The sequence below is a fragment of the Anopheles stephensi genome, chromosome 3, assembly GCF_013141755.1.
Source record: "Anopheles stephensi strain Indian chromosome 3, UCI_ANSTEP_V1.0, whole genome shotgun sequence".
Taxonomy (NCBI): Eukaryota; Metazoa; Arthropoda; class Insecta; order Diptera; family Culicidae; genus Anopheles; species Anopheles stephensi.
The window spans coordinates 81,952,581-81,968,605 of NC_050203.1; the positions used below are offsets into that span (position 1 = coordinate 81,952,581).

Genomic DNA, 16,025 nt, shown 5'->3' on the forward strand with positions numbered 1-16,025 from the left:
TCGACCATGGTGATTTCAATGCACCGTGTGCCAGCATTACGCTGGTCGGCCATCAAACAAAACAATCATTCCAAGTTGCCAGCAAATGATTCCCTTTGCCTTTTCACACCAGAGTGGGATGTGTGGTGTTTCTTACCCTCACCCAACGCCTGGCACGTGACAGATATGGGGCTGCTGAAACATGATGTGAGATAAAAAAAACTGGGACGCTATTTTCGCGTTTTTCTTCCTTCCACTGAGTGGAAAACAATACGTCCCACGGTCAGCTGCGGCTGGTCGTAGGTTTGCTGGACTGGCAGCTTTTAGTTGGATTAGATTTCTGTTTGCTGTGGGTGTCTTGTGTGCCTTCGTAAGCTGTTTGGCTGGGGCGATAAACAGACGCTAATGGTTAAACAAATTGGCTTGTGGAAATTGTTACTGCCCATGGAAAAACGCGTATTTTTTTGGAGAATGGCTTCGAAAAAAATCCTCCAAACGTCTACTAACTCTTACGTTTCGTTCAGTTATTTTGCCAAACTTTTCTTGAAGCAGTGACTTAAGGTTGAACCAATAAATTCGACAAAATAATAACGAGACGTTCCCGGACACGGTACATGGAAAACTTGCCAGGTTTTTTTACAACTCACATGGAACTGAGAACCTTGGAAAGGAGTTTGACTATCTCTTGGTGAACTTTATAGCATGAAGAGCGCTATCCTAGAGCAAGAGCACAAGAGTTTGAAACTTCGAACGACTTCCAAGCATTTCCACAAGTCAACAACGATTGATTGGCTTACGCTGATGAGATTGGCTATGGACTTCAGTATTATACTACACAATCCACCTGTGGCCCTGCGAGTAGCGTTAGAGAAACCTTCTCTTGGCATCAAATATTTTCATTTTAAACTCTACCTTCAACAGTCATTTAGCTGGGGCACCAGTTTCCAAGGTCCAAGGTCGTCCAGTTTCACTACCTAAAATCTTCAATTAAATCATTTTGACAGAAAAGGACCTGGAAGGCTTCAGGAATGTTGGTGATGAAAGTGTTATGTCTGTCGACACATGCCATCACACTTTATCTCATTACATTATTCCAAAACCAAACCCGAACAGTGGCGAGCCTTAACAACTGACAATAACAATAAAATTCTCTGGAGCTTGTTATGATGTTACCAGCGGTTCTATACACTTCCAGTAGATATTGGGTGCATTTCTAATCGTCAAAGGTTTCACTGTAATTTCCAGAATAATGTCTGACACTCACGAACATTTCTCAGTGTCATTTAAGAATATTATGGATATTTGGATCCAGATTTTTGGAAGACTGTGAGGTCTATGATAACACGTTCTATGATGTTTACGTAAGCCTCCACTAATTTTGTGGCCCAAAACATTCACCCGATTAAGGCCATTTAAAATGTAAGAAACAAAATAATATGTAAGTATTTTTAGAATAAATTTGTTACGTTTCCCAATCCTCTTTTTAATTCTAAAACACTCTAAATTATCTCCCTCTTTCTAAGTAAAACGAATAAATGTATTGAATTTCCCAATTCGATTTCAAACCGACAAGACACGCAACGGCAAGGTAACTTGAAACACCATCACTGCAGGTATTTTAGGCTTTACTTCCGAAAAATGTTCTAATGCTCATTGTTGTGCTCGTTCGGATGTAAATTATATTTGCTCCCGTGCTGCCCAGGTGCATTATTCATCGCTTACGCCGAACTTCAACAACAAAAACCGATAACACAATCTCCGATCACATTTCTTCGAATTTCCAAAATAAATGACACTGTGTCGCAAAAAAAGGAATGGGAAAAGAAAAACGTACGCTCGCGGTTGGTTAACTTACCCGTGTGACCAGCTTGGAGAAGTGTTATTTTTCGTCGCTTTAGTAGAACCGATTGGTCGGATAGGTGCTGCTCGTTGGAAAGAATCTGGCGTGTGCTTGCTGTTGACTGAACCCTCGAAGACGCACGGTACCGAGATGCTTCTACGTATCGCAAGCAAATGGTGGCGTGATTTCCAAAATTTCACCACTTCGCAAAGGAACGAAGCAATGCTAAGCGTAGGATAAGCCTTTCATTTTCCCACCACCCACAAACGCACACGGTACGCACAATTTACGCACTCACTCAACCATATACTGCTCCTGGTACACACGCACGCTTGCACGTACACACACACACGCGCGAAAGCAGCTACGGTTAAGAAGGAGAGCCTTTTCTCCGTCCAAACCAAACCGAGCAAGGAAATTAATTATTTCGATGAATTTTGAAGCCTCTCGGGCTGAATCGAGCGCGATCAAAACGTTAATTGACGGAAAAAGCGCAAAGCGTTAGCGAAAACTACAGCGTAAAGCAGCGTTGGGATGGTTGAAACTGAGCAGATCAGAAGATATTAGGCTAGTTGATAGCGCTAGAGCCACGAGCACAACGACACAAAACCACGCCGTCACAACGCACTTTACACCGTGCAGACGGAACTGGAAAGCCTCGCATAGGCTCACTTCACAATTTTAAGATTTAAGATCACACATATACACACCATTTACACACATACAAACACACACTTATAAACAAACACGTACACACAAAACACACACACACAGCACACACAGAAATCACTCACGCGCGCAATTTTCTAATAAGCCGTTTTTGTAATTGAATTCAAAACATTCGCCACGACGCGTCGACGACGACGACGCGAAAATTAGGGCTAGCCGTAATGCAAACGAACTCCCCTGAAAAAGACTGCCTCTTTAGTTCTCCCAATTCTGTGTCGTAATTTCCTCCTCAGGTTGGGCAAATGAGGTTTGAAAGATGGTCCCCGGAGAGCAGCAGCAGCAGCAGCTGGTTCGATCAGCAGACATTTAAATTTCCCATCACTTTCCACCTGGGGGAATTACGTGAACTTTCGGACTGGTGACGATACGACACAAAAGCGTCCCTCTTCTCAAGGGAGAGGATTTAATTACTAGCTTTTAAGAATCACTTGTTAATTTGGTTTAAAGCTGCAAACACCGGACCAACACTATTAGCCGTTGGGCAATCCGTTTCACTTTCAAGCTGGCTTTGATCTTCACTGCTGGTGGCCTCACTGACTCACTGGCCCACTAGCCTACACTTAGATCGAGAAGTATCGCACACACAAGCACACACGCACACACACACTCGCGTCAAGAATATTCGGCACACGCGCGCGCAAACCTTAACCGGACCGGACTGAACCGCGTCCAACAAAAACCCACTGGACAGGCACTCGGTGTGTGTTGTGTGTGCTTCACACGCGTATCCTGCTGCACGACTGACTTGGCAAGGACGAGCCTGCTGTAGCTGATGCTGCGTATCCGAACGGCTCTTTCGGCTTTCGCCTCCATTCGTTCGTTCTCCAGCACCGTGGGGATGCTGTATCGGAGCCGGCGAAAAGCTCCACCAAGCGTGGGAGAGCTTTCGAGGGCTTTTCGAGCAGGGTTTGCTCGAATGGAGCGAATCGTTTCGCAGGGGAGAACGAAAATCAGCTGGCGTAACCCATGGCAACCGCGTTGCTATCGTGCTGCGAGGAAAAAGAGGGCGAATCGGTGGGGTGTCAGACAGTTCAAGGGATGAAATATCAAATCATCAACCCCTCGTCGCTCAAAGTGGGGTTAAATAAAGCAGCATCGGGCACCGAGCAGCAGTTGTTGGCGTTATTCGCTTACGAGCTGGTTAATAATATACTTACGGGCCGGGTGTTGGATTTACGATCCAAACCCGAAAAACCCATCACACCATCATTTGTTCCGCTACCCATCCCACACACACACACACACACTCGCACACGGGCACCCTTTTCCCGGAAAAAAGGAAACAAAAATATTGGTTGCTGTTTGCTGGGTTGTAAAGTTTTCGCAAGGAAAAATAAAACCAACCGAAACCTCAACGAAACAGAGCAGGCGGGGTTGCATACGCTCCGGGGGACTATTTTGTACAGGGGTTTTGGGTTGATTATTAGAGCCACATGTACGCACACATACGCACTTGGGAGGATGCCGTGGTACAAGCGTGACGGTGTTATTTTTATGAAATTATACTAAAAGCTACGGGCGCTTGCCCTGCCGGGTGTATGTGTGCATGTCCCTTTTTTTTACCGAGGGAAAACTTCCCATATGCGCACACACGCAGACGGTACACACCCGCAGCAAACCGCACGGCAGGATGCTTACATGGAAATTTTCTTCACTTCGGTTTACTTTCACCTTTGGCTAACGAACCACTCGCCACAACAGCCCACTCACGACCATGCGGGATGGAAAGAAGGGTGACCCGGGCGTCATACGGCTGGCATGTTTTTCTTTAATTTTCTCACCATGTTTTTCTTTCCGGCCGTAGCCATCTTCTTGCGCTTGGTACGTGACCGTAGGTTGCGTAGGTAACCGAAATCTGCGTATTGTTTGGTGCGCTCCCATCTCGCGGGCGTTCATTTGTGCCGCCCGAAGGGAGAGATTGATTTTGATATGTTGTCTTCGGTTGGGTGCTGGTTATCGTCTCTTTGTAAAGGGTAGCATGATGACAAACGAGTGTTTTATCGGTGTAATAAGGTAAGGTTAAATAAATTTCTTGTGAATTCAGCCGTTCACTTCACTCGAAAATAGAATCATTTCAATGATAATAACATTTGGTTCCATGGTTCTAAAAATGAATGTCACTTTTTTTTATTCGTCATTAAGCGCAACAAAGTGTGACGAAATCATTATAGGGTACACGCTGATAGCAATGGAATGGAACTGACATAAATGAGTTGAGTGATGAAATAGGCTCTGCAATTGGATTTATACGTAGAAGCTATGCAAGCCACACAAAACAGTTTAAAGGATGAAGTGTTTCACTTATCACAATACACTTCGACCCACTTCAAAAAATCTATTGAAACATTTTCATTGAATTAATTTACACCAGCGACCATTATGTAGAATGAGTTGAATAAGTGCACAAATCATTGTTATTAGTCCAAGTATGTGAATAGATGTAATACCATCGTGACGAGCCTTTTTTCTGCTCAATTCTGAAATCGGATTAAAATAACAATCGATTTCGAAATTTTTCACAACTTTTAATAAAAAGTATATGAAATCGGATCGGTCAGGCGGTTGATCCGATAGCGGCGCCGGTCTTCACACGGCTCTACAGTAAATCTTATCGCTTCCGGATGGTTTTACATTACGCTGAACTGACTAGCCAGGTTCCGAGCAAAAACCAAACCAAGTTGAAGTGTCGTATATTGCAGTTTTGCATTTTTACTTCATTATTTTTTTCAAATTATAGAATACTCTGAACAACCCCTGCAAAACATTTTAATGAAATATTTCATTCGAAAAGTTTCAACCGTTGAAGCGTTTCTGAAGCGTTTGTGCGTTGAATTGGATGAAATTTCAAAAGCTTTTTTGCGAATGTTTCGGCGCTATCATTACGGTATTATTATTTTAAGCGACTAAAAAACATTAAAAATCAACAAAGAGCAATCATTTTTAACGGAAACGAGTTACACTGGATTTCCATTCAACTAACAACAAATAGCGAATTATTTTCAGCGCATTGCAGAACGGGTATATAATTCTGCGGCTTGTAAACAGTCAGCTCAGATCTATTTACCTTCCCAGACTACAGAGAAGATCAAAATGGCCCGCACAGTGTTGATTGTTTGCGCGGTTCTAGTTGGTGTGTTGCTGTTGTCCAACAGTCCACCAGTGCAAAGTCATCTGCAAAATTGCACCAACATTAACTCCACCACGGTAGTGAGGGACGTTGACCGCAAAAAACACATTATTACATTCATTTAAATCTTTACAGGTTTATTGCACAGTGAGCAACACATCTGGATATTCTGGACACCGTCACCGGCACCGTGGCATAACTTCACTTGTGAAAGTCTTATACACGGGAGCTGTTGACAAGAATCAACCATAACGGGCCTATTGCAGCAAATACACCTTCTACTATTCATTGCTAAGCTTCTCTATCTTCAACCACATGCCAGCTCTGGGTGATAGAATGGCGTTCTTCAAGTCAAACTTCATCGGAATAGGTGTTTTAGTGCAGCAGTCGAAACGAAAACTTGTGAGCAGATGTACCAATCCTATGCGCGTCTGCATCATCCCAAACCGAGGTCCCACACAAATCCGAGGACCCTCGCCGAACGGTGTCCAAGCGTACGGATGACGGTTAGCTTCCTGCTCCGCAGTAAATCGATCCGGATCGAATCGTTCCGGATCGGGGAAATATTCCGGATCGTGATGAATGCCTAGCACAGGAATCATGACTGACGTTCCAGCTTCGAGGATAGAGTTTGTACCTGGCACTAGATAATCCTTTGCCGTGATTCTGAAATGGACTGATATTGTTGGATACTTTCGAAGGCATTCTGTAAAAAAAAGGCTTTTAATGAAGCTTCGAATAAAAAAAAACTTGTTTTGTTTCAAACCTTTAAGAACTCGATCCAAATAGTCCATCTCCAAGGCCGCTTCATACGTCAGTTTTCCATCATGTCGTTTCAGCACCTCCTTAATACATTTCCTGGCCTTTTCTTGGATCTCTTGGTTCAGTGCCAACTCGTACAGTGCGAAAGCCATCAGCGAAGATGACGTTTCAAATCCGGCCAGGAAGAACACGAAAGCCTGAGCAGCAATCTCATTGAACGTCAGCGTTCCGTCATCCGACTTAGTCTCCTTATCACTGCGCATTCGAATGAGAATGTCCATAAAATCGCTTCTCTGCACATTATTCTCCACTCGGTACTTGATTGTGTCCCTCACAACGTTCATGAAGAAGTCTGACACCTCCGGAACGATCACCTTTATGCCCACCAGCTTAGCCACTCTCGGGAATGCGTTCATCAGCAGCAGTTGCAGCTTGCCACGAGGCCTTGTGAAGATTTTCCTTCCCATCACACGGAACTCCGCATCCGGATCAAGCATACTGTTACACTCAATACCGAACGCACACATCCCAATCACATCGGTCGTGTAGCGAGCTAGCACATCCTTCAACTCCAATTCCTCCTGCCCCCGGATAGTGTCCTCCATAAAGTCCTTAAACTGTTTCCCGGCCGCAACTATCGTCGGGAACATCATCTTCATCTTGCCGGACGTGAACGTTGGGGAGATTTTATTGCGAAGATTTTTCCACTTCTGACCTTCCAGGTTAAAGAGATGAGCCGACAGTGGATCATGCTTCTCGTTGTAGTACGTACCACGGTCGTGGAAGTACTGGAAGTCCTTCACAAACACACACTTTAGTAGCTCCAAATCGGTGATCAGTGCGACCGGTTTAGTAAACATGTAGATTCCACCAAACGGATGCTTTCCCTTGAGTGCTCTGTACAGCTGACGAAACTTCTCACCAATGTGATAGATTTTGTTCACATCACGCACATCACCAAACAAGAGTTCAGGCTTTAGCTGAGGCACACTGCGTTCGGTCCAGTATTGATATCTTCGTACAAGTATCAGATACACTATGATACACAGCATCCCCAAAGTTATTGCAACGTCCAGTACTTCCATTTTGCTGAGGAACTGATGCAACAAATTCAGTGGAAGCGCCGTCTATCCCACTTCAAGTCACATTCAATAATGCAATGCGTTTAATCTGAAAATGACACTCTGCCAAAGAAGATTCTTCAAGAGTGTTGTTATCAGCTTGACTATCTTTCGTTTTGACAGCTTTTAACACGTGCTAGATAATCAGCACAGTGCAGGACAACATTTACTACGTTCGATTCTAATACTTTTATTATTAACTATGCAGATCGTTCCTTATAGCTATTCTGATTTTAATTTATCGTCGACATTACCAACTTTAACTTACGTCTAACTGTTATGAGCTCAACTTTTCCACCTTCAACCACAAACCACCTTGCGGCGACAGGATGAAACTCTTGATGTCCAGCTTCATTGGCACGATTGTTTTGGCGCTCGGCATAAACCGGAACCCGGTCAGCAAGTAGGCCAGTCCAATCCTTGCCTGCATCATCCCAAACCGAAGTCCCACACAAATCCGAGGACCCTCGCCGAACGGTGTCCAAGCGTACGGATGACGCTTCGCCTCCTGTTCCGCTGTGAACCGATCCGGGTCGAACCGTTCCGGATCGGGGAAGTGTTCCGGATCACGGTGTATTGCGTAGACGGGCACCATGACGGAGGTACCAGCAGCGAGAACCGTCTTCGTACCTGGCACCTGATACTCCTTGGAAGTTTCACGGAAATGAACCGGAACTGGTGGATACTTTCGAAGGCTCTCTAAAGACGATGAAAAAGAGAGAATAGTCAATGTCGACTACAGGAAAATCATTATCGCTACACACCTTTCAGTATCTGGTCTAAATAGTGCATCTCCATCACGGCGTCATACGTCAGCTCCCCATTGTGCCGCTCGAGTACCTGTTTCACGCAACGTCTACCTTTATCTTGTATCTCTTGATTCAATGCCAGCTCGTACAGCGTAAACGTCAACAGCGTTGACGATGTCTCAAACCCGGCCAGGAAGAACACAAACGCTTGGGCAGCGATTTCGTTCAGCGTTAGCGTTCCGTCGTCCGACTTTGTCTCCTTATCACTGCGCATCCGGATAAGAATGTCCATAAAATCGTTTCGCTGCACATTGTTCTCCACCCGGTACTTGATGGTGTCACGCACCGCTTTCATGAAGAAATCGGACACCTCCGGATCTAGGGTACGCAATCCGATCAACTTTGCAAGTCGCGGCATCGAGTTGATCACCATACTCTTCACTTTTCCTCTTGGGCGAGAAAAGATTTTCCTGCCCATCACACGGAACTCCGCGTCCGGGTCACGCATACTGTTACACTCGATACCGAACGCACACATCCCGATCACATCCGTTGTGAAGCGAGCCAACACATCCTTCAGCTCGAATTCTACCTGCTCGTGAACCGTTTCCTCCATAAAGTCCTTAAACTGTTTCCCAGCAACGATGATCGTCGAGAACATCATCTTCATCTTACCGGACGTGAACGTTGGCGAGAGTTTGTTCCGAAGGTTTTTCCACTTCTGACCCTCAATGTTGAACAGATGAGCGGTAAGTGGGTCATGCTTCTCATTATAGTACGTACCACGATCATGAAAGTACTGGAAGTCCTTCACAAACACACACTTTAACAGCTCCAGATCGGTGACCAGTGCTACGGGCTTAAAGAACAGATAGACTCCCACCAGCGGATGCCGTCCCTTCAGTTCGTTGTAAATCTCCCGAAACTTGTCCGCCAGATGAATCGTACGGCTCACCTCACGCACATTCCCAAACACTAGCTCTGGCTTCGATTGTGGTACGTTACGATCGGTCCAGTACTGGAACCGCTTGTCAATCAACAGATACACCCCGAAACAAAGCATCACAAGCGAGATCAAAATGTCCAACGGCTCCATACTGCTGCCGTTGTGTGTAACTCCACCACAACAACCGGAAATCTAATTATCGCTCCCCTTTTCCGGTTCTTTTTTTATGACATCACTTCAACCACGTTGACACAGTCTACCGTCCGATCACGTTGAGCGTTGTCACACGACTACTAGACACTCAACCAATCATTGGTCACTTTATAGCTCATCTCGTGGATGCACACTCGCGCTCTAACCATGATCAGCATGTTTGCTTATCTATCTACGGTCGCGCGCGGCGTGTTGATACTCGCGCCCCGCTTTGTTTGCGCGAGACTTACGGTGCAGTAAAAATGTGCATGAGAATACGAATCTGGATTTGAGTGCCAACGTGACGTTGCACTTTACCGTGGACAACAATCATCTGGAACAGTTGCGATAGTGAAGTGAAGATAAAACAACCTGAAGATGCTGAGACTTCTTAGAAACAGGTAGTGAAATGTCATTATAGTACTGTTTGTTTTGGAAAAATCCATTCTGATAATTTACGAAACCTGATGAAGAATCCAAAGGAGATACGTCTTCCTGAGTCAACTTAAAGCATGCGCTATAGGAGTCATACCTATCACAAAAGCAATAGAGAAACCTCCTAAATATATGGTTAGTCACCTCCAAAAGGGACACAATTCTTTTTTGTAGTAAATAATCTGACAACACCAATTAGACTTAAACTCCTGAGCTTGAGAAGTGGTACACATCTCTCCATTTTCTCTTTCCCCTTAGCTTCTATTTTTAGTTCTTTCTCTGTCTCCTTTTATCTAGAGATAAAACCTAGATAATCAATTCTTACAACTGGAAGATCAATCCTAATGAGATTGAAACATACGACCATTCTAATCATATCATTGCCAAGAGTCGTACCTTCAGAGAGCCTTCAGCTACGCTTTTAAATTTGAAGTAATCGTGACAATCCACAACCTTTACTGTCGATCAATCAAACTCTGCGCGAGATAAGGTATGCTATCTGATCACACAAAATGCTCCTGTCACTTAATTAGTCTGTGAGATGTCTGATGAGTGGTAAGCACACTTCAGATTAAACTGATTAGTAGCAAGTCATCAATCGTCAGTGAAAGCGATATCCCTCGTTAATTTTTAATGCAATATGTTATATTTAATAATCTCATCCAAGCAGATATTTTCTTAACTAACTAGCATTGCTACTCTTAAAACCTACGACATTATACAGACAACTCTTACGACCTAAATTGACTAGAACAGCTCAAATTTTATCCACCTTCAGCCACAATCCTCCCTTCGGTGCCATAATGAAACTCTCGGTGGACAGTTCCATCGGAACGGTGGTTTTTGGACTCGGTCCAAACCGGAACCCATCCAACAGGTACGCCAGACCAATCCGTGCCTGCATCATGCCGAACCGCAGTCCAACACATATCCTCGGACCTTCGCCGAACGGTGTCCAGGCGTACGGATGACGCTTCGCTTCCTCTTCCGGACTGAAACGCTCCGGATCGAAACGTTCCGGCTCGGGGAATACGGCCGGATCGTGATGGATGGCATGGACCGGCACCATAGCAGCGGTACCAGCTTCCAGTACCGATTTGGTGCCAGGGACCTGATAGTCTTTCGATGCAATGCGGAAGTGAACTGGAACGGGTGGGTACTTGCGAAGTGATTCTGTACAGAGAGAGAGAGAGAGAGAGAAGGTGAAATTAGTTCTAGATAAGAGATACGTTCTAGCTAAGAGAAACACTTCTAAACCAACACCTACCATTAAGGATCTGATCAAGGTACTTCATGTCCAGGATAGCTTCGTACGTCATCTCACCGTTGTGCTTCTTCAACACCTCTCTCACACACTGACGACCCTTCTCCTGAATTTCTTCGCTCAGCGCCAACTCATAAAGCGTCCAGGTGAGCAGCGTGGACGATGTCTCAAACCCGGCCAGGAAGAACACAAACGCCTGAGCAGCAATTTCGTTGAACGTTAGCGACTCATCATCCGAACTGTTCTCATCTTTGCTCATTATCGTGATCAGCAGGTCCACGAAATCGTTTCGCTTCACTTTGTTCGTCACCCGGTAGTTGATCGTATCCCGGACGGCGTTCATGAAGAAATCCGACACTTCCTGATCGGTTTGCTTCATACGCAGCATCTTCGCCAGCGACGGCATTCCATTCATCAGCATCGTCTTGAACGTTCCGGGAGAAATCTCAAAGATCTTCCTGCCCATCGCTCGGAACTCCGCGTCCGGATTGCGCATACTGTTACACTCGATACCGAACGCACACATCCCGATCACATCGGTCGTGAAGCGGGCCAGCAGATCCTTCAGCTCAAACACATTCTCACGCTTCACCGTTTCCTCCATAAAGTCCTTAAACTCCTTCGCCGCCGTCACGATCGTCGGGAACATCATCTTCATCTTGCCGGACGTGAACGTTGGCGAGAGTTTATTACGCAGCGTGCGCCACTTCTGTCCCTCCAGATTGAACAGATGCGCCGACAGTGGATCATCACGCTCGTTGTAGAACGTACCCCGATCGTGGAAGTACTGGAAGTCCTTCACAAACACACACTTCAACAGCTCCAGATCGGTGATCAGTGCGACCGGCTTCACAAACTGATAGATGCCCGCAAACGGATGCTTTCCCTTGTGCTCGTCGTAGATTTTTTTCATCGGCACCGTAATGTGTTCCTTGGTGCCGACCGTGCCGAAATTTCCCAGCAGCAGTTCACTCTTTGGACCGGGTACGCCACGATCCTTCCAGTAGGATCGCTTCCTGTCGAGATAGTAATACAGGCCGGCCACCAGTGCCGCCACCAGGAACGCGAAATCGAACAAACTCAACATTCTGAACGCACGTTCGATTGATCGAACTGTTCACCGCCAACTGATGACTCGGTCCGCACGAACCGGTTCTCTTTATAGGCGAAATTAGACGCCAAAAAGCAATTTGCCCACTTTTTCCTGCGAATCTTGGTATCTCCAGTGAGCCCGAAATCTTATCGCACCCCCCTGTTTTTTGCTGCCTCTTCAGTCGATTCCGCGTGTGTCAGGATGAGTTGACGGTTTTCTTCGCAACGGATCTACGCGTGTGTACTTCATAAAAGCAGCATGCCCACCACGAGGTTTCGAGAGGTGTACACCATGGGTGTGATTGTTTTGGAGCTGTAGGAAGCAAAAAAACACAACACAGCGCAATGATTAGATTAAGGAGAACGGAGACAGTGGAGGAGTTGGTTGAGACACGATGACTTAAGCATAATGCTTGATGTGTGAGTAAAGTCTCGTTGGAATGTGCCAAACAATGCGTAAACATGAGAAGCGCTATGTTTGCATGGTAAATTTGTGAGTTTTGGAAGGGATAGATCGTTTCGGTGCAAAGGAAAAAAAAATACTCACTCGACACAGATCATCATCATTAGCTGGTTAGAGAAATAGACGTTAGAAGGCAATTTTATTTTCTGTACGCGGTACAGTGCACACTTTCTCAAATGTGACATTAACCTTCAATTTCTGGAGAGGCTCGTTTGCTGTACACGCCTCCCGGCACGAGCACGATTCATATGGCACGAGTTGAGATACTGTAAAAGAAACAAAGTTCAATTATTGACTAATTGTCAATAAGGAAGGCATCGAGAGCATCAGGAATGGGGGAGCTAATCATAGAGTACGAACAATCTATTTCGGATGTTATAGAGTAGATCTGAGTTTCCTTTGAGAACTTTGACTACCGATATGGTTTATTTGATACCAATACGGCCAGGCCGTTCTTTATAAATAAAAAAATGGTTTATTTGATGGTGGAGAAGAATTTAATCAAGGGCTAATCAGGAAGGGTCGTGTTTTATAAGCTTGGAAGGACCCAAGATCACTTCTAGTCCAGTTATTTCTAGATCCAGGTCATTATAAAGATTAAGGTATATTTGTATAGTCTCCGATGTAATTAAGCAGTAGAAGACATACCTCCAACAAATTCAGAGAAAATATGCATGAGAGTGTCAAGAAAAAGATCGTGGAAGCATCACACAGGTCACGAATTGCGAACTTCACGAACGCATCTTCTTGAAGACAGACAGCAGTCTGGTGTCATTTTATACCATACACTTATATCTGTAGCTAACGGTAACTGAAACCAAACAGATAACAAAAATTTTTATCACAGTCTAAAAATATGATTTTGGTTATTTATCTCTACAACATTTTGTGCGAAATGTAGCTCTCTCAACTATCATACCGGCTTGTAACGCTAATGTGCTTTGCGTCTGCGCAATCAACCATCGTAACACAAATGCGCATGCGCTGGTGTGAACCATGCTACCCGTACATCAACAGCCCGGCTAGCTCAGTCGGTAGAGCATGAGACTCTTAATCTCAGGGTCGTGGGTTCGAGCCCCACGTTGGGCGCTCTCAACAATTCTTTTGCCTTTCTTTTTCGCCAGCACTTCATCTGAGTCTGATTTCGATTTCAATTTCGATTTCATCGTGCTGTCTGGTGCGTTTACAATCTTAGCACACCATCTCAACCAGATAATATTCTTGCCAGCTCACGCTTATACATCGCGAAGACACCTTCGCATCGAAATAGGGTTAATACAACGGTCATTGTGCACTGGGCTCGCAACTGCAGCAGGAGAAACAACGTTCTATAACTTCAACAACCACCATCAACCTCAGCCACTCAGATTAGATAGCTGTGAAGGGAAGCGTCCGACCTGTCAGGAATGGTGTGCAAAAAGAGCACCTCGCACGATAATAAAAGCGACACTGTACAAGCATTTAATTACCCACACCTAACATTACCGAGTCATGCTTGCGGTGCAAAAGTATCGTAGAACGGATATGCAAGCCCACCGGTTCAGTTTCTCTCCAGCGTTCATCCGAACAGCATCTGCAAGATGTGGATTAATTTGCTCGTGCTAGTGCTGCTGGCGGCGGTGTACTGGGTACGGCAACGGCTTGCCTACTGGAAGCTGCGCGGCGTCCCATACGTTCAACCGTCCTTCCCGCAGGGCAATTTAGCCGGTGTTGGCAAGAAGAGTCACATGTCAGGAATACTGGAGAATTGCTACAAACAGCTTAAAAGCTCCGGTAAACCATTCGGCGGTATTCACTTCTTCATCAACCCTGTGGCGCTACTGATCGATCCGGATCTCATCAAGACGGTGCTGGTGAAAGATTTCCAATACTTTCACGATCGTAACCTTTACCACAACGATCGCGATGATCCACTGTCCCGCCATCTTGTGGCCATGGAGGGAACCAAGTGGAGGAACCTTAGGGCGAAGCTAACTCCTACCTTCACCTCCGGGAAGATGAAGCTGATGTTCTCTACTGTGACTGCTGTAGCGGAAGAGTTTGACAAGTGTATGACGCGTGAGATCAACCACAACTCCGTGGTGGAGATGAAGGATCTGCTGGCCCGTTTCACCACCGACGTTATCGGTTCCGTAGCGTTCGGGCTCGAGTGCAACAGTTTGAAGGATCCCGACGCCAAGTTTCGTGTGATGGGTCGCAAGGTGTTCCAAGCGTCTCGCTACCGTGCGCTCAAGGTCTTTCTCGCCTCACAGTTCCCACAGATAGCGCGCGCGTTTCGCGTTACGTTGACAGCTGCGGACGTGTCGGAGTTTTTCATGGGTGTCGTAAAAGATACGATCGAATTTCGGAAAAGCAACAACGTGCAGCGCAACGACTTTATGACACTGCTGATGAAGGTGATGAAGGAGCAGGTGGAGCAGGATGGCGGTGGTGACCCGAAAGCTGATCACCTAACGATGGACGATATTGCGGCACAAGCGTTTGTGTTCTTCCTGGCCGGATTTGAAACGTCCTCCACCACAATGTCGTTTTGTCTGTACGAGTTGGCGCTGCATCAGGAGCTGCAGGATAAGGCACGCCAGAACGTAACGGAGGTGTTGAAGAAGCACACCACTATCAGCTACGAAGCGATACACGAGATGAAGTACATCGAGATGTGCATTAATGGTGAGTATTGCCATAGGACCCTTTATAAAGAACTTTCAATTACGAGAACTTCCCACTTTTTTTTGTAGAATCTCTTCGAAAGTATCCACCGGCGACTACCCTCACGCGTAGAGTCGAGAACGACTATCGAGTGCCCGGCACTGATCAGATACTGCAGAAAGGGCTTATGGTTGCCGTACCAGTGTACGCTCTTCATCACGATCCGGAACACTTCCCCAACCCAGAACGATTCGATCCTGAGCGATTTTCTCCGGAACAGAGTGAAAAGCGTCATCCATTCACCTTTCTACCGTTCGGTGAAGGGCCACGCATATGCATTGGGTTACGCTTTGGCATGATGCAGGCAAGGATTGGGTTGGCGTATCTACTGAAGAACTTCCGGTTTACGCTTGCGAAGGGTAGGATGAGTGTGCCGTTGAAAATCTCACCATCAAGTTCGATTTTGACCATCGATGGAGGGCTTTGGTTAAATGTCGAAAAATTGTAAAGAAAATCCAGTCAGCGAGAAGTAGTACGAAGAATAAAATTCCATTAGTTTTGCAAGAAAAGTTAGGTATTTCATTTAACAAATCTAATACGTATACTTATATTCAAATTGCTCTTCCAAATCCCTTGCAACGTTTTAAACGGCAAAAATTGGTAGCTGTAGGATCCACATA

General features: G+C 45.5%; 5 protein-coding genes and 1 non-coding gene across 6 annotated transcripts in view; 2 read left to right on the top strand and 4 right to left on the bottom strand.

The window, feature by feature from the left end:
- Positions 1-3,468, bottom strand: part of LOC118513631 — a 120,995-nt gene extending 117,527 nt beyond the window's left edge. The window contains exon 1 of the mRNA XM_036059695.1: positions 1,835-3,468. The gene's annotated coding sequence lies outside the window, so the exon portion shown is untranslated. The remainder of the gene's footprint in view (positions 1-1,834) is intronic.
- Positions 3,469-5,791: 2,323 nt separating this feature from the next.
- On the bottom strand, positions 5,792-7,673 carry LOC118513636 (probable cytochrome P450 6a23). Its single transcript, XM_036059702.1, has 2 exons — positions 6,442-7,673; positions 5,792-6,381 (listed from the first exon to the last, which is right to left on the bottom strand). The coding sequence occupies exons 1-2, from the start codon at positions 7,520-7,522 to the stop codon at positions 5,957-5,959; spliced, it is 1,506 nt and encodes a 501-aa protein (XP_035915595.1). The 5' UTR covers positions 7,523-7,673; the 3' UTR covers positions 5,792-5,956.
- Positions 7,674-7,728: 55 nt separating this feature from the next.
- Positions 7,729-9,560, bottom strand: LOC118513637 (probable cytochrome P450 6a14). Its single transcript, XM_036059703.1, has 2 exons — positions 8,323-9,560; positions 7,729-8,257 (listed from the first exon to the last, which is right to left on the bottom strand). Exons 1-2 carry the CDS (start codon positions 9,401-9,403, stop codon positions 7,836-7,838), a joined length of 1,503 nt encoding a protein of 500 aa, XP_035915596.1. The 5' UTR covers positions 9,404-9,560; the 3' UTR covers positions 7,729-7,835.
- A 947-nt stretch (positions 9,561-10,507) lies between these two features.
- Positions 10,508-12,289, bottom strand: LOC118513639 (probable cytochrome P450 6a23). The gene is made up of 2 exons (XM_036059705.1): positions 11,148-12,289; positions 10,508-11,053 (listed from the first exon to the last, which is right to left on the bottom strand). Exons 1-2 carry the CDS (start codon positions 12,229-12,231, stop codon positions 10,638-10,640), a joined length of 1,500 nt encoding a protein of 499 aa, XP_035915598.1. The 5' UTR covers positions 12,232-12,289; the 3' UTR covers positions 10,508-10,637.
- A 1,426-nt stretch (positions 12,290-13,715) lies between these two features.
- Positions 13,716-13,788, top strand: Trnak-cuu. Its single transcript has one exon. It is a non-coding gene; the product is annotated as a tRNA-Lys (tRNA).
- Positions 13,789-14,032: 244 nt separating this feature from the next.
- LOC118513635 (cytochrome P450 6A1-like) lies at positions 14,033-15,914 on the top strand. Its single transcript, XM_036059701.1, has 2 exons — positions 14,033-15,366; positions 15,435-15,914. Exons 1-2 carry the CDS (start codon positions 14,280-14,282, stop codon positions 15,851-15,853), a joined length of 1,506 nt encoding a protein of 501 aa, XP_035915594.1. The 5' UTR covers positions 14,033-14,279; the 3' UTR covers positions 15,854-15,914.
- The last annotated feature ends 111 nt before the right edge of the window (positions 15,915-16,025 follow it).

Excerpts from the sequence above, each read along its gene's own strand:
- LOC118513636 (XM_036059702.1), bottom strand. The coding sequence starts at position 7,522 with ATGGAAGTACTGGACGTTGCAATAACTTTGGGGATGCTGTGTATCATA. Across the intron at positions 6,382-6,441 it reads TTTGGATCGAGTTCTTAAAG|AATGCCTTCGAAAGTATCCA; the intron begins GTTTGAAACAAA and ends TTTTTTTTACAG.
- LOC118513637 (XM_036059703.1), bottom strand. The coding sequence starts at position 9,403 with ATGGAGCCGTTGGACATTTTGATCTCGCTTGTGATGCTTTGTTTCGGG. Across the intron at positions 8,258-8,322 it reads TTTAGACCAGATACTGAAAG|AGAGCCTTCGAAAGTATCCA; the intron begins GTGTGTAGCGAT and ends CATCGTCTTTAG.
- LOC118513639 (XM_036059705.1), bottom strand. The coding sequence starts at position 12,231 with ATGTTGAGTTTGTTCGATTTCGCGTTCCTGGTGGCGGCACTGGTGGCC. Across the intron at positions 11,054-11,147 it reads CCTTGATCAGATCCTTAATG|AATCACTTCGCAAGTACCCA; the intron begins GTAGGTGTTGGT and ends CTCTCTGTACAG.
- LOC118513635 (XM_036059701.1), top strand. The coding sequence starts at position 14,280 with ATGTGGATTAATTTGCTCGTGCTAGTGCTGCTGGCGGCGGTGTACTGG. Across the intron at positions 15,367-15,434 it reads CATCGAGATGTGCATTAATG|AATCTCTTCGAAAGTATCCA; the intron begins GTGAGTATTGCC and ends TTTTTTTTGTAG.